Raw genomic sequence first — 25,750 nt, forward strand, 5'->3', positions numbered from 1 at the left:
TCTGGACTTCAGCTGAGTGAGCAGTTCCACTTCGTTAGGCCTGGCGAATTAAATACAACTTGAGATTTTTTTTTTCTTCTTTTCCCTTCTGCTGCTGCACGGATGCACAAACAGATGAATACACACACGTACACACACACAATGGGCTATTCCAAATGCTCACTAAACCCCAACAGAACTCACAATCGCACTCATAGGTGCTAATGGAGGTCTGTGTCTGCTTGAAAAAAAAAACAAAACACGAGGACATTTGTCACCCCTCCCTTCTCCTCCCCCTCTTCCGCCTCCTCATCCTCCTTCTCCTCTTCCTCCTCCTCAGAGAAGCGCAAGACATCTCCAACACCTTCGCCCACACCTCCTCTGATCCCACTGCCTCCATATCACAGCTGCCGCACTGCCCCTCCCCCCCTCCTCCCTCTTGTCATCCTCATCCTCTGCTCTTGATAATCTGCTCCTCTCACCTCGCCTGCTGACGTCTCCTTCTCTCTTTCTTCCTGCTTCACGCTCCCATCACAATCACACGCCCACTCTGTTCCCCGACGCGCCCCGCTGCCACCGCCACCTCCACCTCCACCGCCGCCGCCTCACCCACCGTCTGGGGGTTTTCTGTACCCGTCCATCATTCCTGCCATTACTTTTATCCGCTCATCCCCCCCCCCACACACACACACACTCTGCTCTCTTCACCTGGAGATTGGTCCTCAGCGCCCCCCTCAAACCTCCACTCCTCCTTCACCACTCGTCTGTATCACAGCTCCAGAGATGTTCGGCAGGTGAGAGATGAAGAGGTCCCAAAACAAAAAAAATATGACTAATTCTTAATAAAATGCTTCTGGATCCATCATTTATTTTAATCTCAATTTTACAATGGAACTTTCAGTCATTAGAAAAGACTCACAAACGCAACCACATTCGGCTGCACACAAGCTAATCCAGAAAGAAATTTTAGATTCCATCCTATTCTTGAATCCACAAAACCAAAATTTATGAAACCTGATGAAGACAAATATTCATCAGCAGCAGCGGCGGCGCTCCCCCCCCCCCCCCCCCCCCCGTACTTAACTATGTTGGGTCGAAGTCACGTGTTCTCAGATTTCCAATGGGAGGACTGCAGTGAGAATCATAATGGAATTTGACATCTATATTAACTACATGACGTTGATAAGTTGAGGGAGGTGGCGCTGCACACACAGCAGGTTATGAAAACACAGATGAACAGCTGCACCACAACGTTCTCACAGAAGCTAAAGCAAAAACTCCAGCGTATATATATTTTAAAAAAAAAAAAGAAAAGAAATCCACACAGGCGATCACAGCAACCCATCGAGACAATCATATGACTAATATGACTGGAAATACACAGTATAAACTATAATAAAGCATATATTATATTAGAAGAAATTACCAGATCGTGCAATAGGAAGATTTTTGTTTTCTTGGTTGCAGCATTCAGTGTGAATCAGTTGTTATTTGGTTACTCATTGGTTGAGTATTTTTTTTCTCCGTAGTCACTGAATCCTGTGGCCTTCATTCATTGTTTATAGAGATAATTGTAACAGATTTGTATTACGTTTACATTATAGATTACAGAAAAATTGTCTTTCTTCTTCATTAACTGTCTCAAGTCACAGTGAGGAGTTACCTTCAGGAGTCAGTTGTGTTGGATCAATTCTATGATGACAGGCTGTGAATCTTTACATTCTTTAAAACTTACAGTTTAATGATCAAACCATTAAATATGTGAATGTGTGTGTGTATGTATACAACTTAAATAAATGTTTTAATCAATTTAAACCAATGACAAAAAACGCCAATACCCCTTTTTAGATAATATATAATCTTTAAATGCAGCCACTGCTGCGTTCAAATGAAATCACAAGTCAACAACGACAAAAGTTGTTCTGTTGTTACTCACGCTTGTAGGATGCATGAACAAACAGCTTTCTACGCCGACTGATACTAAAGGAAGAAGCTATGAACTTTCCAACTCACACAGGTTTGGTGCTCTGCTGTGTGGAATCCGGCTGAAATGCAGAGGAAGCGCTGCCACGGAAGAAAAGTGCAAGAGACTGGCCAGTGCCTCTGGAGACCCCAAAATAGCGCTCCACACATGGAATATTTATTACAGGCTGAGTAGCCCGAGGCGAAGGGCTTACAATATGACACCTGTGCAGAATTTTTTTTTTTTTACTGTTCATTGAGCAATGTTTGTCTTTGCATTACAACACTGCTCCACATGGCTGAGGACATTATTGTGGCGGGAAAAGGTGCAGAGCGTGCACACGTTGGAGGGAAGTAATGCCTGTTATGATGCACTTTAGTGGATGGTTGCCCTCCATGCAGTTGGGTTCTTATTTATAAGTGGTAATACAAGAACATCTTGTCATTTTAATGATGTTTTTGTTTTAAAATGCACGTCTATTAAGTCTACATCTACTGTGTGAATACGCTCATGAGTCATGAATGTGATTTTTTTGGTCTGGACACTGTAATGTTTAAAATGGTAAAGCAACACTAATTGCGCGCATGTGTGTGTGTGTGTGTGTGTGTGTGTGTGTGTGTGTGTGTGTGTGTGTGTGCACATAATTTTATTTCTGTATTTCTAATTCATTTTGAAGTGGTTTGAGTGTGTGCAGGTTTGGAAGTGCTTTCCATTGTTTGCAAGCGAGCAACGTTACAATGAGGTGTGCGGGTGCAAGGACGAGTGGTTCCACCCTTGTTTGTGGCTCTTCAAAAAGCAGACGTGCATTCAAAGTGCTGCATTAATGTGACTGCTGGTCAGTCAAATGGTTTTTGAAGTCTGACGTTAAACACAAACACTGCACTGCACTGAGATTCAGTCTGAACAGACACATGAGCTTCATGTGATTGTTCTTTGGGCTGAAAAGTTTGAGATGTTTGTATTTGACTTTGCAGAGTTATTTCTGATCACATTCTTACGTTCCTAATCGTGGTTATATTTTGAATTCTCGTCTATATCAATCACAGTGTACATTTATTTATCCTGCACTATTTTCACTGCACATTTAATTTGGAAGCTATTTTGCATCATTAGTTACTAAAAATAAATGCCCTAAAAATAAATGCTACATTTAAATAGGGATTTAAAGCATTGAAACTCCCCTTATCGTGCATGGTCTGCATGGTCTGCATGGTCTCCATGATACCAGTGTTATAATGAACACCAGGATTTCAATGGTACATTGCAAAAAAAAAATATTTTTTGGAGATAAAAATATACACTTCCATGTCATTTGTTATGTTTTCATGACAAGTGGAGTTTTGAGAAGTGGGGAAAAGTGTAGAAACACATTTGAAAATCAATCCCCTCAGCGCAACAACTCCAGAAAAACAGCAATACAGCCCATTCTAGATGCTTCTCACCACCAGACCACAACAAAACAAGCTGTGATGTGCGCACAATATGTGTGAGAACTGCGGTGTAGGTACAGTAGGTGGCGCTAACAGAGGCATGTGTTATGAGCAGGTGTGCAGCACGGCTCGCTCTCCTCCAGCCCGTCTCTACTCTGTTCCCCCCGGAGCGAGGCTTCTTCCTCTGCTGCCTCTTTGTTAAGATGACAGGCCCTAATAGAATAAATAAGGCACCTATTTTTACCTGGCTGCTGGCATGGTGATCACACACACGCGCGCACACACACGCACCTGTGCTGCTCTGCGCAGCGCGTGAGGCTACAGTGCCGAGAGAGCGCTGACACCTGACTCTGAGGAGGAGGATACAGAAGGTCGCGGTGATGGAACTGAGGGAGGAAGAGGGGGAGTTTGAGGTAAAAAAAAATAAAATAAAAAAGAAATGATTGAGGAAAGGACCAAGAAAGTTTGAGGCAAAAGCCACAGGAGGGCAACTCAGTGCCAGAAACTCCCATCTGCACCCCGTGTTTTTAATTTCCGTCGAGCACTCAGCGGTTTAACAAACCCCATAATGTCACCTTTAGGTGTTTCTGAAGCATACTCACATTTTAATTGCTGTTGGAACGCGTTGACAGAAGCGCCTAATTATTTTGAGGCTCACTGGTCCGCACAGACTCTTCACACGGCAGCTCACGATGTCAGCGGAAGAAGGAGGCTAAAGCTAAATAAGGTTAATCGTATTCACATCTAGTCGGCATCTGATTGGACCATTTTCAAGTGTTATTTGGTGCCGTCTCCATTTTAGGGTGGCTTTGATAAGAAGTTTGGAGGCAGTTGTTGGAACATCCTCAGGCAGCTCTCCCAGTATGGTGATAACATTGCAGAATTTCGGAATCTTATCGTTGGATGTGGTGTATTTGTATATGCAGCGCGTGAAATGAATTTTTTTTTGGCCAAAGGCTGGTGACCTTCAAATATGTACTGGCCCGAGCACACAGTGTTTCATCTGCCAAATCAAAACCAGGGCTTGTTTGGCTCAGAAAAATGACCTTCTGGTCTTGGTGTGAGAATCAAAGATAACCATCTCTTAAAGAAGTCTAAAATAGACAAATTCAAGTCCATGAGCATTATCTCAATATGTTTTCTCTCATGCCAGAGAGGTCAGACTGAGATGAACAGAGGAGCAAGGAGCAGGAAGCTGCAAGTCTAGAGGAAGACCACAGAGGAGATTTGGATGCAGAGGAAGAGGACGTGAGGTTGGGCAGAGGACAGGCTGAGACCAAAGAAACAGTCAAGAAGAAATTAAAAAGATTTCATGTCAATGTTCAACGTGTCAATAAAACGCAGAGCAGTCACAATAGTTCTTCTTCTCGTGTCGGTATTTGCTTGTTTTTTTTCTCTAGCGGCAGTTTCACGGCAGTAATGCAATGATGCGTCTCTCATTTACTGCTTCCACACTTGCTTGTTGCAAACCAAAGATAACCATCAGGCTGTGAGCCAATGCATCCACCTACACTGCTGTACATGGCAGACGTACAGTTCACCGTGAGGGTCAAAACACTCCCGCATGCCCAGTCAACTTTCAGCGTCCAGCTGCTGCTGTTGGTGCTCCTGAACACCACCCACCAGCTGAGTGTGAGGGACATTTTTTAATAACATTGAAAAGTTCAGCGACTTCTTCTAAGCACCACCGTGCTGCAGTTACAACACATTTATCTCCCTCTTTCTTTTTTGGGGGGAAGGGTTGCATTTATATTGTAGTCTCCTCTGTTGTGCAGAGTCTCCCGCGAACATTGGTGGCTGCAGAGCGACTTTGTTGAGGCTTACAGAGGATCATGTTGTGAATTAACTAAAGCTGTTCCTGCAAGCCTTTAAAGGCCTTAAACTTCCCCAACGCTGCTCCTTGATATAATACAGTGCTCGCCACAGTGACAAAGCAGCAGAGGCTTTCCGGCCGCTCGCCACTGATCTAGGATGCAGTAATTGAGGTCATGTGTCCAACAATAGGAAACTCATATTGCAACCTGGTGAAGGAATGAAAGTGCTATTAATCTTCCAGATGTAGCATCTCAGCCAAACACACACACACACACACACACTTGTGCAGGCTGACACACAGACTGACTCCACTTAATGAGCTATGGCCAGCGGCCCACCAAGACGGATGTCGGGATGATGGTGCGGCGCCAAGTGGACGAACTTGTGCGTCGCCGTGTTCACTCGTAAACTTTACGGGTCATTAGGAAACGAGTCTTGATCCAACTTTACGGAGCGAGCCACTGAGAGTTGCTCTGCTAAGATCAACTCCACACATCAAACGCTCATTGAAGTGGCCTAGAAATCAAGTGAGTGAGACAAAAGCTTGTTTTTATTTAAGGCCTGTACAGCTCAAACAAGGAGATTTTGACCAAACCAACCTTGTTTATTGTTACAAGTAGACCAGCAAAATTAATTTACTGAATCTGAAAATCCCCATTGTAGAGCTCCTTCAAAAAAACTAAACATTACAAATTGTAATCTGCAATGATATGCACTGATCCAGGCAAAAGCCCTGTGAAACTACGGGGCAAAACTGCATTATTTGATTTGGAATGATTAACATAAGCCCAGAAACTGCAGGTAGCAGCAGTGCCTCAGGCAGCTTAGGTGCACAAAATGATCAGAAGCGCTTTTCCCTGAATAGGAAAGGAGAGGCAGCAGTCCTGTCTGTGGAGCAAAGGGCGGAGACACGGATCATCAAACTCTCCTGTGAGCTCATTACTCCCTCCAAAAGGCCACGACGTTCCCAAGATGCCATGCAGACATTAAGATAGATGATGCTGATTTCACGGTTTTTCTTCACGTTTTCATTTCATCCAATGGAGTCTGTCCGTGTCCTGGACTGGTTTCAGAAGCGTTAGCTACATCCAGTCGTCCCTCCCGATATGGAGCTGATTTTGTCGCTGTGCTATGACGTGTGGAATGGTAACGCTACAAATGTGTACCTGAAGTAAATGAACACTCCTGCAACGACTGCAAGTGAATGACACTAAAACGACTAAATACTAAGAAATAGAGCTTTATTGTCTGCGTAGTCACTGTGATATCTGGCCTCTGCTCGATAGCTCACAGGCTTGACTGAGAAGACACGGTAGTAAAAATTTGGCTATTTGGAGTACATCAATTCAACCTCTCAGTCAAAACTTAACAAGACTTCATTCCTTTCTGCCGAGAAAAAATATGACAACAGACAACACAGATCAAAACAAATTTACATTCACAACAAAGTGTGGGTGGAATGAGTGTTAGCGTCTGCACATCTGTGGCGCAATGCTTAAAGTGCATACTTTATGCAGGCACAGGTTAAAGCGCAAGCAACCGCAAACAAACAAATGAATGAATGAATGGCTTTGAGTGGTCCGGCAAAACACGGAGGTCAAAGTCATCAGAATAAAAATCAATTTTAACACACGGAATGATTGAATCTAGCACAGATTCCCGGCTCAACCACCCGAACCACTGAGTACACTCTGTATCACATTAGCATTTAAATTGTATGTTTGCTTTGCTCTGCCTTGTTTTTTGTTTTTTTTTTGTTTTTTTTCCTCGCATAAGCCCCATAACTTGAATGTTTACATCTCAGCAAAGTTCACTTCTCTAGTATTTTTGTAATTGCTGTGCTGTTCCTAAACGCAGGTGCGAAATTTGGGTAACGTATGTGTACTTATCTCAGCAGGACTGAACCTTGGAAGAATGCACAATAAAGAAGGAATCCCTCTTCGAAGGGTGCCAGGGTGTGAAACCACAGACTCGGGGGGGCTAAAGGCGGCCAGTCTTGCAGTGGTCTTGGTGTACTAGAGAAACAATCATGCTAAGCTGTGCTTTTATACGGATGCATGACAAGTTAACATGAAGGCCAAAGCCTGACATAAACAAAGTGCAGAATAATTGACCTTGGGGCATAATTTATGGAGCAACAGAAAGTGCTACAGTGATTATGTTTTGAAAGTAGGGTATTAAGGTGAAAGCATGCAGTGGTAATTTTTTCATCTTAAACAATTGATTGAAATAACAACAGTGGTGGGTAGACCAAAACAAAATAACGTGTCAGCGTCTCAATAACTTCTTATATGACCGTTTAGTTCACCATCTTCTTGGTCTCATGTCAAAATGTGAAGCGCACAATGAAGAGGACTGTTCAAATTAATGCCATCAATCGATTAAAATCTTTAATCAAGTTAATAACAGTCATTTCATCTGATTAATCACAATCCTTGATTGGAATAACTTGCTGCAGTGTCACTGGTGCAGAAACAAACGCGTGATGACGGTGAGATGGTTAATGATGGTTGACATGGTTCGATTAAAGATTATGTAGTTCTGTCAAGATCAGAGTAATTGTAAAAACATTTGACAAAACAAAGTGTAAATACATTTGGCACATACTTAGTAAAACACTCGGCTTTGACAAAAGCTGCATCTTAATTAAGTCGTTTTCACCACTAGAGAGCGCAGCCGAGCACAGCACGTATCCCAAAACAAAGAGGCTTCGCAATTGCACTCCTCTCTCTGCCAGTCTGGTGTATAAACCAACAGACACCCGCTGAGTGAGCACCTCACTCACTCATCTCGCCTTACAGACAGCCATCGTTTGCTATTTTATGCTGTTATCATGCTTTTATTTTCATTTGTATTCTGTTTTTTATATGTATGTTCTGTTTTCTTGCTGCTCCTCACCCGCTACCATCCGCTGATAGCACAAGTTTAAATGCAATCTTTAGGATCGTAAGAGCTCATCACTCATGGACACTTGTGTCAATGATTTTCAACGCTAATGTCAGCATGTTATGCAATACGTACTGAAACACTGAAAAGATAAACACTGTTCAGAAGTTTAGAGAAGGCCAAATTCAAATTGAATTTAAAAAATCCAGCCAAACCTCTCTCACTTCTTGTGAGTTAGTGTATGTTGGTATTTTTAGGAGGACCTGAAAAAAAGCAACGTTGCTTTGATTTTCACGCAAACACAAATTCTCCTAAAGAGCCTACTGGACTGGACATACAGCAATGTGCATCACACAACCATGTGGTGGACAGTGAACACATCCTCCATCCCAATATTCTATTTCTGTTTCTTTCCAGAAAAAAAACTAAAACAGAACACAAAGTTGCTGTCACTTCCACGTCACATTATGCAGCTCTACAACTCATCGGTACTAACTGGAGGTTTTTTCTAAGAAATAGGTCACTTAACAAGTCTCGTCTGTCAAGCTGTTGAAAAAAGGCAATTAAATCTATTCTGGCGGCATCTGCAACTAAGTGCTGGATGTGATGAGGAGTAATGAGTGCGTGCAAGTTTGGAAATATCCAAACTGGTGCGCTAATGAGTGGTGACATGATTCATCCCTGCGGAGAACTGGGAGAGGCTTGGGCTCATTTGAGCAAAACAACAAATGGAGTCATAGTTCACTCGTGTTATTTTTAACAGAGGCAGCTGTTTAAGAAGCCCGGCTAAGAGAGTGGGCGCTCTTCCACCCCTGCGGTGCACGGAGCACGTGCGCTGGGTGGAAGCAGCAACAATTGGATAATTTCGGTTGGAGTTATGGGAGAAAGTGAAAGATCTTGTGCCTCTGAACTGAAATATTTGTTTGTTTTATTCTTATGTAAATATGAACATTTTTAAATCGCTGCAGGACTCCCACAAGATTTTTTTTTTTTTTTTTTCCTCCACCAAGCCAACTGGAAGCGGGCTTTATAGAAAGCAGTCGTGGGCATGTGAGAGGTTGGGGAAGAATTGGCAGCTGCTGTGGTTTGTAGATTCATTTATGTGCAAAAAGTAACAAAGACAAAGTACAAAAAAGCAGAGGAATCACTTAGGAGCACTCGTTGGAAAGTATCTCTCACTATTGGGTTTGCACTCATTTCCATTGGTACTTGTGTTCAAGTGTTATATGAGTGCATTTGTGTATGAGTGTTTGAACACTGAAGATGTAGTGGTTTTTGCATTGCATTTGAGAGGTACATATATATATATATATATATATATATATATGTGTATATATATATATATATATATATATATATATATATATATATATATATATATATGTATACATTCATGTAAATAAAATATTCAATTTCCTCCTCTGTCCAAACATAACGCGACATTGTCACTGGAAGTGAACTGTCATGTGACCCTGTCCGTCACATCCAGTGACGTGTAAATGCAAAAAAAAAACAAACAAAAAAAAACGTTTCCAGAACACTTTTGCGATGCACCTCTATATCAATGCGTCTGTAAAACCACCTCATGAGAGCATCAAAACCTTTTCGCTATATCTGAGAGCTTTTTCCAAGTTTAAGTGTTTCCACTACCAGTTTTTTATTGGTTTTGCACAAACCTCGGGCTAATAGAATTGCAGTTTGTGTGTGTGCTATGTGGCAGCAACTGACAGTAAATCTGCACTGTTCAATAAGCACTGAAACAGCAGCAGGAAACACCCAAAACAGTTGCAAATGCACACTCCCTGTGACGCGACAGGCCATAATAGCTGCTAAGCACTGATATAATGAGACTTTTTAAGAGGTGAAGCAGCCTCGTGGGGGAGTGACTGGTGTGACTGTCCTACCTTTGCTAATGTCCTGGTACTCCAGCCACAGCTGCCTCTGGACCTGTTTGTTGGGGTACCAGATGGTGCAAGACTCCTGGAAACCGTAAACCGCCTCCTGCACGTAGTGGTTCCCGAACTCGCGGAGAATGGAGACAAAGTCGCTCCGCTGCGTCGCCCCGTCCAAGGAATGGACGGCCGAGCTGAAGGCTGAAGGGGGACGGGTGAGAGAGGGGAAGGAAAGAGAGGAGTCACTGAGCTGAGGTCTGGCAGGAGAGACAAAAACAAAACAAAACAGAAACACAGAACTGTGCAGTCCAGCATAGACCACAACTAAAGCCTTAATGCATTGTTGGTTAGTTTTTTCATTTGTTGTCGCAGCATCCGAGCTTTCCACGTTAGTCGAACCTCCTCACTGTCTCATCTCAAAACTCTGCTCGAAAGCATCTCTCTGATGTGGCCATTCACATCATGTTGGTTTTTGATTTTAACGTATTTTTATGTGTGTGCATTGTTTTTCCTGTAAGAGTAGTGTATTTTTTGTGATTATTTAAAGGGACAATACACAATTTCCATCGTTGTCAGATATAAGGTAATGAAATTTGGAACCTGAAGCTCTAGTGGTGTTATTTTCTTCTCAGGTAGAGTGTCACATCACACCCTCTCTTGATGATATCAGGACCTTTAGACATCCTCTAGTGGTGAAAAAAAGCTTATTGCCACTTTAATAACCTTACAATTTTTTATTATTGATTTATAAATGTAATTGCTATTTTTTTTTATCTATTTATTGTGTTTAAGTCATTGTGTACCACTTTGGAAACATTGTGTTTGTTAGAGTGTGTAGTGACTCGCTGGGAGTCACCCCCCATTAACTAAAGCAGATTATGCAGATAAATAATTAGATGTTAAATTAAAATGCTGCAGACACAAGTGGAAGTAGAGTTAATGAACATGTCGGTGCATTAAAGTCCTAAATGAAATATTTCTTCATTGCCTTGTCAGTTTCCTCTAATGTAAAGCATTATAAGTGCTATAACGCATCCAATGTTTCCCACCGGCATGGAAACACTACTGGGGGCATCCAAACAGCCTCGTTCACACTATAACACACTATTTTTCCATCACAACGAAAGAGCTCTGTAATAACAGTAAAATGCTGCTGCACAGCTCCTCTTTAAATCATTCAGAAGAGCACAACTAATCAGTAAAAAAGGAAAATAATGCACACCTTCCCATCATGTTACTATTTTAAAGCCGACTTGGCTTTGAAGCAACCGAGTACTGAAATTGTAATCGCTGCCTGCAAATATGATTTTCTCTCATTTGACAAAGCTGTTATGTCTCATTCAACATGACGCAAGACTTTAAAGTGGTCCTTATGCTGCAACTGGATGTTTGTACACAGCTTACAAGTATGAAAGTACTCCTGTCCTCCTGTGGAAAATAGGCTTAACGTTGCCATTTATCCCTTCATGTGACATGTAGGGTGAGTTCTAACAGGATATGTCACCAGCATCCCCTGTCAACTTGGAGATGTCAGAACGATTCAAAGGTTAAAGAATTTAAACTCAAAATGGGCCTCAGGCTAAAAAAAAAAAAATCCTCTTTATAAAGAAATAAAACTGATGGCACAACAAATTTGTACTGACAACATGTCAGTGAAAACCAAATAATTATAATTCTGTTGTCTGGAAGTGTAAGGGAACTATGGTTCAAATTTCAGTGCAGTCGGCCAATCAGTTGGAGATCCAGCAAAGCAAAGCACATGGGAAGCATGTTTGATATAAGACTGTAGTTCGACCGCACTGGAACAAAATGACCGTGTGCTCCCTGGGATTCTCTCTCAGCAAATATTGCAAAGCCAAAGTGCAATAGCAATTTATCTTTATCATTTCCAGGAGAAGCGGTATTAATATCTCAGCATTCACGCTCCGCTTGCTGTTACTTCTCCTCTAAAATTAAATTAGGAGGCCACTGAAGTGAGAGACACGGACTGTAGAGACGATGAGCAACGGAGGCTTCGCCATCACGTGTGAAAATCGGCAGCATGGCCCCTCTGGTGACTGCTCAGACAGGATGGGCGAGGATGTGTCGGGGCTTGCTGAATGGCTTCACAGTTAAGGGGAGGTACTCTCACTGGCCACCTCATTAGGCAGTCAATAACACAGCCAATCACGTGGTAGCAACTCAATGTATCAAGGCTGCTGGTTGAAATTCAGATGGTCAACCATCAGAACGGGGAAGAAAAGAAGACGTCTAAGTGACAATGTGCAAATCTATGTGTGCAGACTGGTTGGTAATATCAGAAAGGAAGTGCTGACACACACTGCCACCTTTTACCATGTAAAATACCCTGTCTGAACGTACAACAATCACAGGCCGTGAAACAGATGGGTGACAGCAGTGTAAGACAATCGCATATGCCACTCCTGTCAGTTACGAACTACGGAAGCAGTTTGCAAGGGCTGACCAAAATAGAAGTACAGAAGATTGGAAAAAGGCTATCTGGTCGGATGAGTCGTGATAGCTCCTGCTACATTCAGATAGCAGGATCACAACTGCAAACAACACAAAAGTATGGAAGAATCAGGGCGTTTCTGAAGGCAAACGGGAATCCAAGGCAGAGTGGTCAATGACTGAGTGAGGAAATGAATGTAATCTCAGCAGGCGTGGTCAATACTTTCAGACATGCATTACATTTGTCAGGGCTGTAATTACAGCAGAGCAGCTGCCCTCAGAACAGAAGCGATTTCTGGAAGCTTTATGAATAGAGAATGATTGACTTTGTGCCGCCTTTCTTACAGCAAGGCCAACTAGTTTAAAACATTCAAAGAGGGGGTGTTTGTTTGTTAGTTAAGATTTAGTTGAATATTAGTAGAATGCATGTGCCCTATTCAGTCCAGGTTAAAACTGGATGGTGCATGTGCACATTTTCTGAGATCATGTAACATTTGAAGTTTTTCCAAAAACTTGTCTTCACTGCTTTTTGTCCAAAAAAGCTGGTGAGGGATCTGCAGAAGCTCTAGAAAGATGTTATATTCACTTTCTTTGTATTTTGGGACAAAAAAGGGAAAACATGTCAATGATAGGCAACAGTCTGGCACCCAGACTGTTGACTATCGGGATGAAATCCTTGCATCCATTGTCAGAGCCTACGCTTTATTCTGTCCTGCATGCCCCTCTAGAGGGTGAACACTTTCATCTCCATCAAATTATGTGGCATCCTTTCGTTTCTAATATATCACCTCATTATCAGGAAAGATATCCAATATTATTTCCCCCCATCTAGTTCTCATTAGTTTTCAAAGTGTTCCTATTATTTGTGTGTGTGTGTGTGTGTGTATTGCTTTTTTTTTTTTTTTTTGACCAAAAATTGTATTATTTCATAGATATATACAAAATCACAAGTTTCAGGCTGAGAAACTGCCAGGGAACATTATCTGTAATCCCTGATGTGTCAGCAGCCAGGAGCAGCCTTCAGAAGAAGCACTGCTTGACTAAATACCTATCCACTGTTATCTTATTCTGTGAAGTTTGGCAGCCACTGTCAGAAAAGCCTTGGTCTTGCTCCAGATGCAAAGCCTTGTGATATGTGACGGGCTTTTTACAGAGGCAAAGAAAGAGACAAGAGGGATATGGAGAAAAATGCAGCGAAATACATGCTCCTCTTTTCTCTAATCTGTTCACCAATCTGTCTCTCCGCATCCGTCTCTGTATCCATCACACTCTTTCAAAGTCACATCCACTCTCCGCCTGCATCTGTGCTTGTGTGGATACCCAAACTGGTTTAACAAAAGACTTTTTTTTTTCTTTTTTTTTTCTTAAGAAAAGCCTTTTGTAAAACACAGTGACAACATATTGTCAAGTAGAACAGAAACAATGCGCATCATCAAAGATAATTATTTCAGGGCACGATTTAAGAAGCAGTCTCGTCTCGGCTGCATTAGTGTCAGATTAACACGGAGGGAAAGGCGGTTCTCCCAGAAATCAAATAATTTATACTTTCGGATTAAGTAAATCAGCCCATATATGTTAATGGTGGTAATACTCTTCACATTAGAATTAGGATTAGAAAAATGGCAAATGGTAAATGGACTGCATTTATATAGCGCTTTTCCAGCACCTTCACAAGGCCTCTCATTCCCCCATTCACACACACATTCACACACCAATGGGTGGCTGCTGCCATGCAAGGCGCTGGTTCGCCCCATTGGAAGCAATTTAGGGTGAAGTGTCTTGCTCACGGACACAATGACGGACTAGGATGGAGCGGGATTTGAACCGCCAACCTTTCGGTCATTGGAGGTAGAGCGGGTTGTTTCAAGGCTTCTGCACATGAAAAACACTTGACGTTTTGAATGTTTAAGGTCATTTCAGACGCAGTTTCAACGCAAAAAATTCATCCTTCAACCTTTTCAAAATGTCCTCGTCCATTGTTCTCATGTCCCCTCTTGTTATTTAATGGTCATTTACTAAGAAATTCACATCACATATGGATGAAGGCTAAAATATCTGAGCCCAAATGTCTTCCTGAATGCATAAACAGGCCACTCGGCGCTTTCCACTTGTGATGGGATCGCTGAGGATGTGCAAATGTCAAGTATAAACATAGCTTGTAGGAGTGGGAGTGCAATTTCAGCTCCAGTTTTAAGGGTTTGAGTTTTGTTGCTTCATGGAAAAACTTTTGCTATTCCGAGCTGAGTAATGACTAATATCAAGTTATATCAAGTTATTTCCAGCACGTAATCACCCTCATCGTGCCTCTGTGTCTGCTTGCTGCCTGTTGGATGCTTTACCATGTGTTGGCTGCTTTAAGCTCTTAAGCGCATTCTTTTTTACACTGACATTTTACTCATTTGTGATTAAAAGGAGTGCGACCCCTTGGCCGTTTCATTGCCTTTCAGGGTTCTTTGAGCGCGGCAGCCGATCGTCACCAAACACAATCAGCCTTTAATTGACTGTTCGACGAGGACTTAATTCAATATAATGGACCCAACTTAAACCTTTTAGCTCCACATTACTACACCCTCATCAGCGCGCCCCGCAGTGCTCTTAGCATGTTCAAGGACTTGATTACTGCACAACAGCCTCTGCTGTTGATTAGGAGCCGCGTCAGAAAAAAAGATACGATTGTCTTCGCACGCACCCCTGTTGCGTTTGGGTTCCACGCGAGCACCGTTTCTCAAACAGACAGCCGGGAAAAGGGAGTTTGGCACTGCGAGGTGAAGGAAGGATGTCTGCGCCGACGTTCGGCTCAAATCTTCCCCTTCATCTCATCAAAAGATGACAGTCTGCCTTTTAATTACATAGCTGATCAAATATGAACATTAGACAAAGTGCCCGGGCTGTTATGATGAACAGCTAACCTTGATGTGTCATATTAATTACAATGTGATGAATAATTGATAGCTGACGGTGTTGGTTTTCTGTTTTTTGGTTCCCCCGCCCCCGCGGCGAGTGTGGGAGTTCGAGCCGCTCTGACTCAAGCGTCTCCTCCAGCAGAAACAAACAACAGGCCGAACAAAATGAGTTGTTAGAGGAGCAGCGTTTGATTACCTTGGGAGAGGACCCACTGATTGAGCTTGACGTGGTAGAGCACAGAGCGGAGACTCCAGTGTTGGACCAGAGGGTAGCCAGTCACCTCGCTGTAGTTCACCATTCCTGCAAATGGAAAATCACAAAACACGTTTGTTTGAATCCAGGCGTCTCTCTGCGATATTAAAGTGCTTCTCAGAATGTCAGGCCCCAAATCTGGAAAAAAAAAAAACGTACGGAGGAGCTGGGATATTAATGTAATATTTACTTCTATGGTGGAGGAAATTGTGGCCCTCTGTGCTAGATCAAAGGGTGGCCCCCGCATCCCAGTTGTGTTTACTTTACCTGAAAATGATTCAATAAATATTAATATTATATTAGATGACAGGAGAGAGGAGCGGGAGATCAAAGTGGTGAGAGATCTATGGTGGAAATGCATGGAAATGACAACTTTAATGTGAAATCTATTTGGAGAAAATGCCGGTTTAAGCATTTCAAGACCGCAGCAGCTGCTCAAACCGAAAGCCGGCGTATGAATATTTTTATGTCTTCATATTTTCAGATAAGCGCTCACCATCACGGAGCCAAAAAAGACACAAAATGAGCTCATTTGGTTGCTGTACAAACTATGCATTTGTATTGAAAGAAAAAGGGGACTCAAAGTGAGACAGTCACTGCTTATGCTGTCATGGAAAAAACAAACCAAAAAAAAACCTTTCATTTTTCAATATCTAAAATAACTACAACTGCCCAACAACGACAGCAGATATTGCAACTGCTGCAACTTCTACAGGCCTGACACAATGTGACGATGACAACTGATGTGCAACACAGCACTGCAGAAGAAAAGCATTGGAATGACGGAATCAATCAATATAACTGACAGAAAGCCCGAACCCAAATCAATGAAGTGTTTTTTTTTTGTTTTTTTTTGATTCAATGACCTAATGAATTTTTGGTAGAAATAAACTGAAATTGTAGGTCAATCTTAACCAGCAGTGTATGAGTGCTGTCGTGTGCTGAAGCCACCAATGGACAAAGGTTTTCCATTCTGATGCCCCCATGCAGCCCGGTGGATGTTTTTTTTTTTTTTTTTTTCTTTGGATGAGCATTTGCTCTGCAGATCAATGACCTGCCTTCTTACCCGTGGCGACAAAGAGTGGGAGAGCAGATAAAGCGCAGCGCGTGGACATGCAAATAAAAACAGGACAGAGCACGCGAGCGGGAGAAGAACATTCATCACAGGCAGCGCGGCGGGAGGGACGGAGGCCGTGTGAAGAAAGGTTAGCTTTAAAGGAAGCCTTTAGCCTCTCTTTCAACACATGAATTATAGATTCAGCATAAATTTATGGAGCGGCTGTACTGTGCGCACAAGACTGAGCGGGAACAACTTCCCTTTGCTGCACCCCATTTCTTCTCGCTTACAGCTGTAAAAAAAAAAAAAGAAGTATTTTCTCGTTACAGTTTGCGGCGTGAAATACTGTAACCTGGGACAGTTAAGGCGTCAGTCTGCATTTGTTTCAATTAGTGGCAGGGCCCACTCATTACTGGCCGGGGAATGACGGATCGGGCCTTAAACATTAACATCACTTATATTAGGCCATAAGCAGCGCCGCAGAATATAAATCATCTTGTCTCCCGTGGCAACTGACAGCCGTGTCACACTGCAGAACTGGGATTACAGCCATACATCACTGTGACTGCCCCCGCCGTGTTCACCGGCACATCCAGGAGGTATCTGGATAAGGCTCGCGCCTGGGAAAATAATAAAATAAATAAAGCGCGCAAAAGGCAGAGGGCTCGGTAAGGAGAGGGGATTGATAAAAAGGACGGAGGGGGATGACGGCGTGTGTGTGCAAGACCGTGAGAGGATCGGCGCCAGAGAAGCACGCCAGGAGGCATACGGCGAGAGAGAGAGAGAGAGAGAGAGAGAGAGAGAGAGAGAGAGAGAGAGAGAGAGAGAGAGAAAACAATCTCAAAGGAAAGGAAGGAAAAGAGCATGTGTGAGAAAGGAGGGGGAAATTAAATATGAAAAGGTAAAGATAAGAAATATTTCTAAGATCAGAGGGATGACAGAGAAATTTTCATCTGAGTCACGAAACCACATTTACTGGCGTTCCATGAAAAATGTTGAATAATACATCCTGACCGTACTTCCATATAAAGGCTAAAATGATTCCGGACAGCACAGGATGCATGGAATACAATATCTTGGGGACAGATAGGGAACAGCAGTGGGGTAAATGCAGAACATTTTCTCAAATAGTTCTCGTTACTTAAGATTTCATTTGTGGCAGGAAATAGAAATAATAATAGTTATGCAAACACAATCCAGACACATACCAAGAAAATGGCTCCAATAATCAGGCTTTCTGCGTGTGCATCAACCTGAGTCACAGTCCAACGTTTTTCTCATCCTGTCACAATCTACCAGCTTCTCACCATCTTCAGCCATGTGAAGCCCTAAAGCGCGTTCTCTCCCTCTGCTGCCTTGTGCCGCCGTCCGTTGTACAAGGTCTCGCCTCTACACTTTCACCACCTCAGCCAAAATGATGCCCATCATCAACTGCCAAGACCCCTTGACGTCATCTCAGTAGAACAAAAGCTTCTCTTCACCATCACCGCTAGGGTCTTGGCTTCCAAACGGAGCCAAATCCCGCAAGATCTGTTACACTTCATCGCTGACTTCTGGCACCATCCAACACACCCACAAACTGGAAACTCATGATGACCCTGACTGTGAAAGCAACGGCTGAAGTCACAATGACTCTATCCATTTCTTCATACAGTCAGTGGTTCGAATGTGACAAAATACACTGTTACAATAGAGTTGGTCTGTTTATTAAGAGTCACACACACACATGTGGGGCATATAAGTTGTCCGTGACCTGAAACGCTGCAATGTGAGTGAGTTCCCTTTACACAAGAGTGCAGAGGAAACGCAGAGAGCAAACATCACCTCTGAACTTGATGAATAAACCTCTAAATGTGATGCTCCTGCATTGTCCTCACCTTCAGATCCGTCCATTTATCCCCTCTTATGGGGCGACGGCTCTCCGGAACCATATATTCACCGGCACTGAGCAGGCGAGCGAACTGCAACATAACCCCTCCACCACCACACACACACACACACACACACACACACACACACACACACACACACACACCTCAACCCCCCATCCCGGCCACCGTCTCCGCCTCCCTTGGTGAAAATGAGTAACAACCCCCAAAACATACACAATACAGCGTGGCGTATTCTTCTTCTCGCTGAAAGGCCTCGTCTCCCTCTTAGCCCTGGGGTGCTCTGCTCTCATTGTCTGACAGAATGATTAATTTGACTCAACTTCCCCTCGCAAACAGCCCAAGTTCACGGTCTCTTTGCGAGCGTCCGCCGCCGGGATCTCTCAGAGAAGAAGAAGCCGCGGAGCTAAAGCTGCTCTTTGTGAAAGTGAGAGGCAACAAAAGCTCACCTTTTACAAGTTTACCATGCAGGCTTATGTTTATTGCTTTAAAGTTGGCATACGACAGTGTAGAAAAGCTCAGCGTGGTACTGCGGTTTGATCAGGAAAAGGTAGAATGGAAGGCAGGAAATAGGAGAAAAGGGCATTAACTTAAAGATATATTCATTATTTTCATTTATGGTGTTTTCTGATGATTGATGAACGATAATTCCTCGTGATTTCAACATGTTCACAATGTGTTATTGGTGATGGAAAATCTCAATTAACAGGGCAATAAAACAAATCCGCGACATCTGCAACACGCTGCGATAATCTCACAAATGATCCATTCGCTCTAATGGAAATCCTATTTATGATTTCAGGTGCTGGGGATGACTGTCGCGAGTGATAATAAAAACGTGGCTCATTAAGTGTTCAGTAAAACTCTGGAGTGACAATCTGTGACAAAAGTGTGAGACGGCAATGCCGCGACTGATCAGAAACACCTGCATGATGGCAAGTGACGCAACACAAGAGAAAAGGCCATGAAATTGTTGGTAATGATTGGGTGTTTTTTCTCCTCCGACAGCTGTCTTATTTGTTTGTGTTACGGCTCGTGACTGTGCCTTTGCTGCGACATATTGGATTGCATTAGAAGTTAGATTTGTTGCCGTTTTCAATTACATTGCACAAATAATATTGCCGGCAACAAACAACACGGAAATTGAAAAATGTCCTTTTATTTCAAGGGATTAACACAACATGACAGTTTGCCACTAAAAATAATATGCATATTTATTGCTGTGTTCAGTAAAGTGCAGTTTACATGTTCCTTTCCCTTTGCCTGCCTTTGTAGTTTTTTTTTTGTTTCTGTTGCAGACTCCTCACTCAGTCCAGACTTGCTATTTAGGTTGATTGAAGACTCCTAAGTGTCCATGGGAGCAAATTCAGTTATTTGTGTGTCTGGATAAGCTTCACAAGAAGGTGGTGACTTCTTCCACCCCCCCCCCCCACCCACACTTATGACCATGGGTACAAGATAAGTGGTGATATAAAATGGATGGATGGACGGACAGAAGGATGGATGGAGGCTTTATCATCAACTTGCAAGGCAGCTGCATTGCTGAGATTTGGAGTCGGAACCAATCCTGACCTGCCCGGACCAAACAGCATGTTTGAGGGGGAAGAGGCGAGACTGGAGGTGTAAACAAGAATTCGTTTTGACAGGAAGTTTGGAAATGGAGACTGGGGGCAGTGTAGATGTTGTGCTGTAGGGGCACTTATATGATACATGGACAACATTTGCTTCGCACAACTTGGCTAATGGCAATGATACACGGCAAAAGACAACCCTGAGCAGCCGGTACCACTGGCAGTGGAAAAATCGCATTTAGGATGCCACCGACCAAATGTAGGTTCCATTACTTCCCAGAGTCTTTTCTCTTAAAATGTAACATTTCAAAGATAGTCAGTTGAAATACATCCTATGGATGTATGGAACCAATCCAACTGGCACTAATGTGGTTTTGTTTTTTTTCTACCCATTCTTGGTCTTATATCACCCCAAATTCTCTCTACAGATGTCAGTTACTCCTTCAGAAATGACAATCATCAATTATTAAATTATTCATATCACTTTTCAGTAAGATAGAAACATAAGGTTAAAGTCTCAACAGTCTTCTTCTTCTTCTACCGCTTCATCCGGGGTCGGGTCGCGGGGGCAGCAGCCTTAGCAGAGATGCCCAGACCTCCCTGGCACCAGTCACCTCCTCCAGCTCATCCGGCGGGACCCCAAGGCGTTCCCAGGCCAGCCGGGAGACATAGTCCCTCCAGCGTGTCCTGGGTCTTCCTCGAGGCCTCCTCCCAGTCGGACCTGCCCGGATCACCTGCCCAGGGAGGCGTCCAGGAGGCATCCAGAACAGATGCCCGAGCCACCTCAGCTGGCCCCTCTCGATGCGGAGGAGCAGCGGCTCTACTCCGAGCTCCTCCCGGGTGACTGAGCTTCTCACCCTATCCCTCAGGGTACGCCCAGCCACCCTGCGGAGGAAACTCATTTCGGCCGCTTGTATTCGCGATCTTGTTCTTTCGGTCACTACCCAAAGCTTGTGACCATAGGTGAGGGTGGGAACGTAGATCGACCGGTAAATCGAGAGCTTCGCCTTTCGGCTTAGCTCCTTCTTCACCACGACGGACCGGTACAGCGACCGCATCACTGCAGCCGCCGCACTGATCCACCTGTCGATCTCACGCTCCATCCTCCCCTCACTCGTGAACAAGACCCCGAGATACTTGAACTCCTCCACCTGAGGCAGGATCCCCCCACCAACCCGGAGAGGACTAACCACCTTTTTCCGGTCGAGAACCATGGCCTCGGACTTGGAGGTGCTGATTCTCATCCCAGCCGCTTCACACTCGGCTGCAAACCGCCCCAGCGCACATCTCAACAGTCCTGATGTCTAATTTGTTGTCCATATCCAAGATGTTTATTTCCTTACAAAGTTTGATAGGAAAAGGTAGAGGGTATTGCATGAGTTGTACTATTTGCGAACTTGAGCTATATAAATAAAATCTGAACTCCCCAATGTGGGCCATTGTAAAGTACTTGGTAACTTTGTTTGTGAAAGGTGCCTGAAAAATAAAGATAGGATAAATAAATCATTATTATTCATCAATGTTCATCTATTTTTCTACTGCACAGCTGTCTTTGGTCAATGGTGAAGTATTTGGCAATGGGTCTCTTTTTTTTTTTATAGTCCTTGGTCGTGGTCATGACACGGCCGGGGATCAAAACCACAAACTCCAAGTCTCACCGATACCATCGATGCAGTCAAGAACGACCAAGACACAACCAAGACCAAAAACAGTAGACAATGTCAAGTTAAAGAAGAATGAAAGCAGAATGCATTTGAAGAAGGAAGCGGTAAATAGTAACACTGCACAAGGGCTAACTTGCCTGAATATTGAAATCTCCTCAAGGCTGTTATGTCCGACACCAAGACAAGACCAAAAAGAGTGTCTTGAGTGTCGAGTGTAAAAGTGGTGTGGGAAAGAACAATTTTTTTTTTTATAGGTGCAATTTCAAGAGTCAATACATTGTGCAACTGGTTCACTTGTATGCAGACTAGGTGCATAAAGATCTGAAAAGGGGATTCAGAACAGAAACTGTAGTAAAAATGATTGATTGACTATTGTAAGTCCATGATTGGCTTCAGTTGAGCAACGTGTTTAAGGGCAAATCTTTCTATCAGTGCTGTGACGTTTTCCTGCCTCTCTGCTGCCACCACACCACAGAGGAATGTAATGAAGTGTGTTTGGTAAAAACACACACAAGCACCTGATAATGACAGCTGTCAGTAACTCCATAGATTACACAGTTACATGAAGGGAGGATACAGAATTGATACCTGCGAGACAAAGGGGGATGTAGCATATTTTGCTCATAAAAGGACTTGTGAATGAATATTGCATGTATGGCTTGGAAATCAATTGTAAAGACGGCTTTATTTCTCTCAGTGAGCTGTCTTCAGGCATTATTTTTAAAACCGGTATGGGTGAGGTAAAGCTGGGCCTAGGCGGCACAGCGGTTACATAAATCAAAGTAAAATTGAATCAATATTGCGGCTCTGAGAAAGACTGTGTGAAGTAGTCCACAGGGATGTAAACGCTCCAATCCTTTTTCTGAACTCCCCAATGTGGGCCACAGTTCAATTCCCAGGTTTTTTGGCTCCGTGATCCATCTTTGTTAGCTTGTCTACTCTTTCATTGTCCAAATAGAAAGATAAAAAATTACCCAAGTTAAGCTGCATGAAGCCAAGTCCCCCTCCCATCCCCACCATTATTCCTTTCATGCACCTGCGTTTTCTAATTTTCAGCCCCCTCGTCTCACAAGCTGTGTTGCGCAATTACGTTTGAGTTCCCACGGCTCGAGTCTTAGAAAAGTTTTGTACAATTTCTACCCAAGTGCCCATTTAAAATGAATGTACAGTCAGTCTTCACATGAGTTTCTTTCTTCCTTTACCTTTTCGGAGGGCCACATTTATTGGTGCAAGGCCTAGCAAAGCTTCACAGTCCTTTTGGGAATAGCTGTAAATGCAATTTGCTGTTGTAGTTGGCATTTGGCAACCTTTTGCATAACACGCATTCAGAAAAAGTTCAAGTTCAAATCATGCAAACAAGAGAGGATGCATGGAAATAAAAACACAGCACATAGAAATGCTATACTTGTCCAAAAGTCTGACGACTGTTATAGAAACACGCAATTCTTAGTATGTTTCAGATATACTAGATGACTAAATTAATAAAAGACAATGTTAGGTACTTTAAGTGGATTTAAATGCACTTTAACTGCACTTCACTTTACTTTTCTCCATTAATATTAAGAACTGGTCACAGAGTTATGATTTAAACCGAGATTGATCGTTAATGGAGATATTTTACAATTAAGGCAGTAATTTCTCCATGTCTCCATTAAATAAATATAGTTCTCTTCCCTGGTGTTGGAATACAAACATGAGAAAAATGCTAGTAGGAGTAGCAAGTGTATCAATGTTAATAAAAGTAAAGCAAATATCATCTTGTATTGCAATCATGCATTTTAGATGGATACAGATGGTTACTTTTCACATTGGCTAAAATGTAATACCGATTAATAATTTGCTAATTAAAACCAGCATTAAAGTACAAAATAGGGAGATGAGAATGTAATTAAAATGAAACAAGTGTTATTTCTGAATCAATATTAAGGTGACATATTCATTTTGAGGTTATTTGTGATGAAACTTAACTTTCATGAAGTATATTTCCCTATGTGTTTGTGGCCTCTTTGATCGTGCTATCATGTGACCATGCTTGAATTCTTTCGATTCATGGCACTTGAGTGAAACGTTAGCTGGTGTTGGTATTGTCGCGAGCATATTGACTGCTTCACTTGCCAGAGTACGCTGTGAGGAGAGGTTATACTGGTGAGGTTCGGTAGCAGAGGTAACTGTGTCTAAGCTTGTGACATGGTCACACAAGCAAAGTCTGAAATCACAGAAGCACGGGGCAGCTTGATGGGTTGCGGTATGACTGGGGATGTAATGAGACACAACTCCAGAAACATACTGCACAATGTGAGTGAGTAGCATGCAGGGTTGGGGGATCCTCTGCCTGCTTTGTTCTGGCTCCAATTAGACTACCCAGGGAATGTAAATTGAGTTCTCTTGTTAACATTCATGGCTCCGTCCCATTGGACGCAGGGCAGAAAATATCATAAAAGTGTAAAGCTCACTTCAGAGCGACACCGATGGCGCAGAGATGACGGAAACCACAACCCCTCTAAACAGGCAACAGTTCCCCAGGTAAGTTTAGCATGCGGCTGGAAGTGGTTTTGTTATTTTTAGGTGCTTCCCTTGCTGAAGATTCATAGGAATGAGCTCAGGTGGGAAGGTAATCTTAAGCCTCATGGAACCCCCATTAACTGGTTAGGTTCGTGCTCCATTTCACTGTTGGCTAAATCTAGGAATGAATGATTTAGCAGGAGGAGAGTGAGTAAAACGTGTGGGAGAAAGAGTGGGAGTAGGAGTTATCCAGCAGTCCAATTCTCTCATCTAATGAGAAACCAAAATATGTTACAACACCAGCCTTTCGGTTTTAGTCCCAGGGTACCGTGACGAGGCAAGAAAAAAAAAAAAAGGAATGGAGAAAACGTTGTCCGTTTAAGAGACAGTCATCATTATGCAGCTAGGCGAGTGCCTATGAGTCAAACACTGGCAATAACAATCTGCTAAGCCTGCAATAAGAACAAACCAGGGACATTTGTGTCTTCTAGATTAGATAAACAGCGTTGTTAATGTAGTCCGATATCTCTGCAAATCAGTGTGAGAAAACAGTGACAATGGGGGAAAGTCTGGGGAGTGGCTGAGAACGCTGATAGAGTCTCTTTCAGAATGTGCCACCAGGGCCAAATAAGAATGACTTCTTTAGTGCCACAGAGGTAATAAATGGAACAAAAACAAACAGCAGCAGGAAAAGAAAGGAAATATTAACTTTGCACCAGAATATTTCTCTCTCTGGCCAGGTGCCCTAAAGGATTGCGCTAAAGCAGAAAATGTTCTTGCTGGTCACCAAAGTGGCATTTAAACCGTGCCCAGAGTTACATGGCCGCCCATGTTAACTGTTGCAAGTGTAAAAAAGCACAGCTTTCAACTGTGTCTGCTTTTCTCCCACCCGCCGTGTTCTACCGTGGTTGCTGTGAATATCCCAGGCTTCTTTTTCCTTCCCATTCGATGGCCTTTCCAGTCCTCTCAAATGCTGTTAGCAGCTTTTGAGCGGAGAGCAAAAGACGCTTTGCTTGCACTGGAAATGTGCCTCAAAAGATGAGGGTGCCATAAAATCCTACATCAAGTGTACAGTGCATTCAGCATCCACCAAGAGTGTGAGTTATTAATGTTGATCCCTCCATCTCAAGGCATTCTATTTTGCTTTTAATGCACCAACATTTGAATACACAACCACTTAACGGAGTAGTACAGCTGTTAAAGTTCTTGCCGTATTTGTCACTTTAAATGTAAGCAGCAGTAGTATTTGGTCCTGTTAAAGCCAATAGTCATTTTTTGTACTTGCTTTCGTATTGTAGAACTTTTGAAGACACATCCCACGACTCGCACTGGTAGTGTCTGACTCTATCAGCCAACTGTTTCTTCTGCTTTCACCACACTTTGCAAACCATGAAAGATGGAGAGATTAAAAACAAAGGTACCAAAATACAGTAGCAAACTGAATGGGGAAACAAATGAATCATTTAAGGAAGTGATTCAGTTCAGTGTGTTCAGC

General features: G+C 43.0%; 1 protein-coding gene across 4 annotated transcripts in view; it reads right to left on the reverse strand.

The window, feature by feature from the left end:
• The window catches only part of astn1 (astrotactin 1), a 328,361-nt gene that overhangs the window by 123,541 nt on the left and 179,070 nt on the right, over window positions 1–25,750 (reverse strand). For all 4 annotated transcript variants that reach the window (XM_076031556.1, XM_076031555.1, XM_076031553.1 and 1 more), the window contains 2 exons: window positions 15,516–15,620; window positions 9,978–10,166 (listed from right to left, as the gene is read on the reverse strand). In XM_076031556.1, coding sequence (XP_075887671.1) covers window positions 9,978–10,166; window positions 15,516–15,620 — 294 coding nt within the window. The remainder of the gene's footprint in view (window positions 1–9,977; window positions 10,167–15,515; window positions 15,621–25,750) is intronic.

Source organism: Nelusetta ayraudi, unplaced genomic scaffold (genome assembly GCF_046127955.1).
Source record: "Nelusetta ayraudi isolate G7.1 ecotype Tasmania unplaced genomic scaffold, CSIRO-AGI_Nayr_v1 ptg000033l, whole genome shotgun sequence".
Lineage (NCBI taxonomy): Eukaryota > Metazoa > Chordata > Actinopteri > Tetraodontiformes > Monacanthidae > Nelusetta > Nelusetta ayraudi.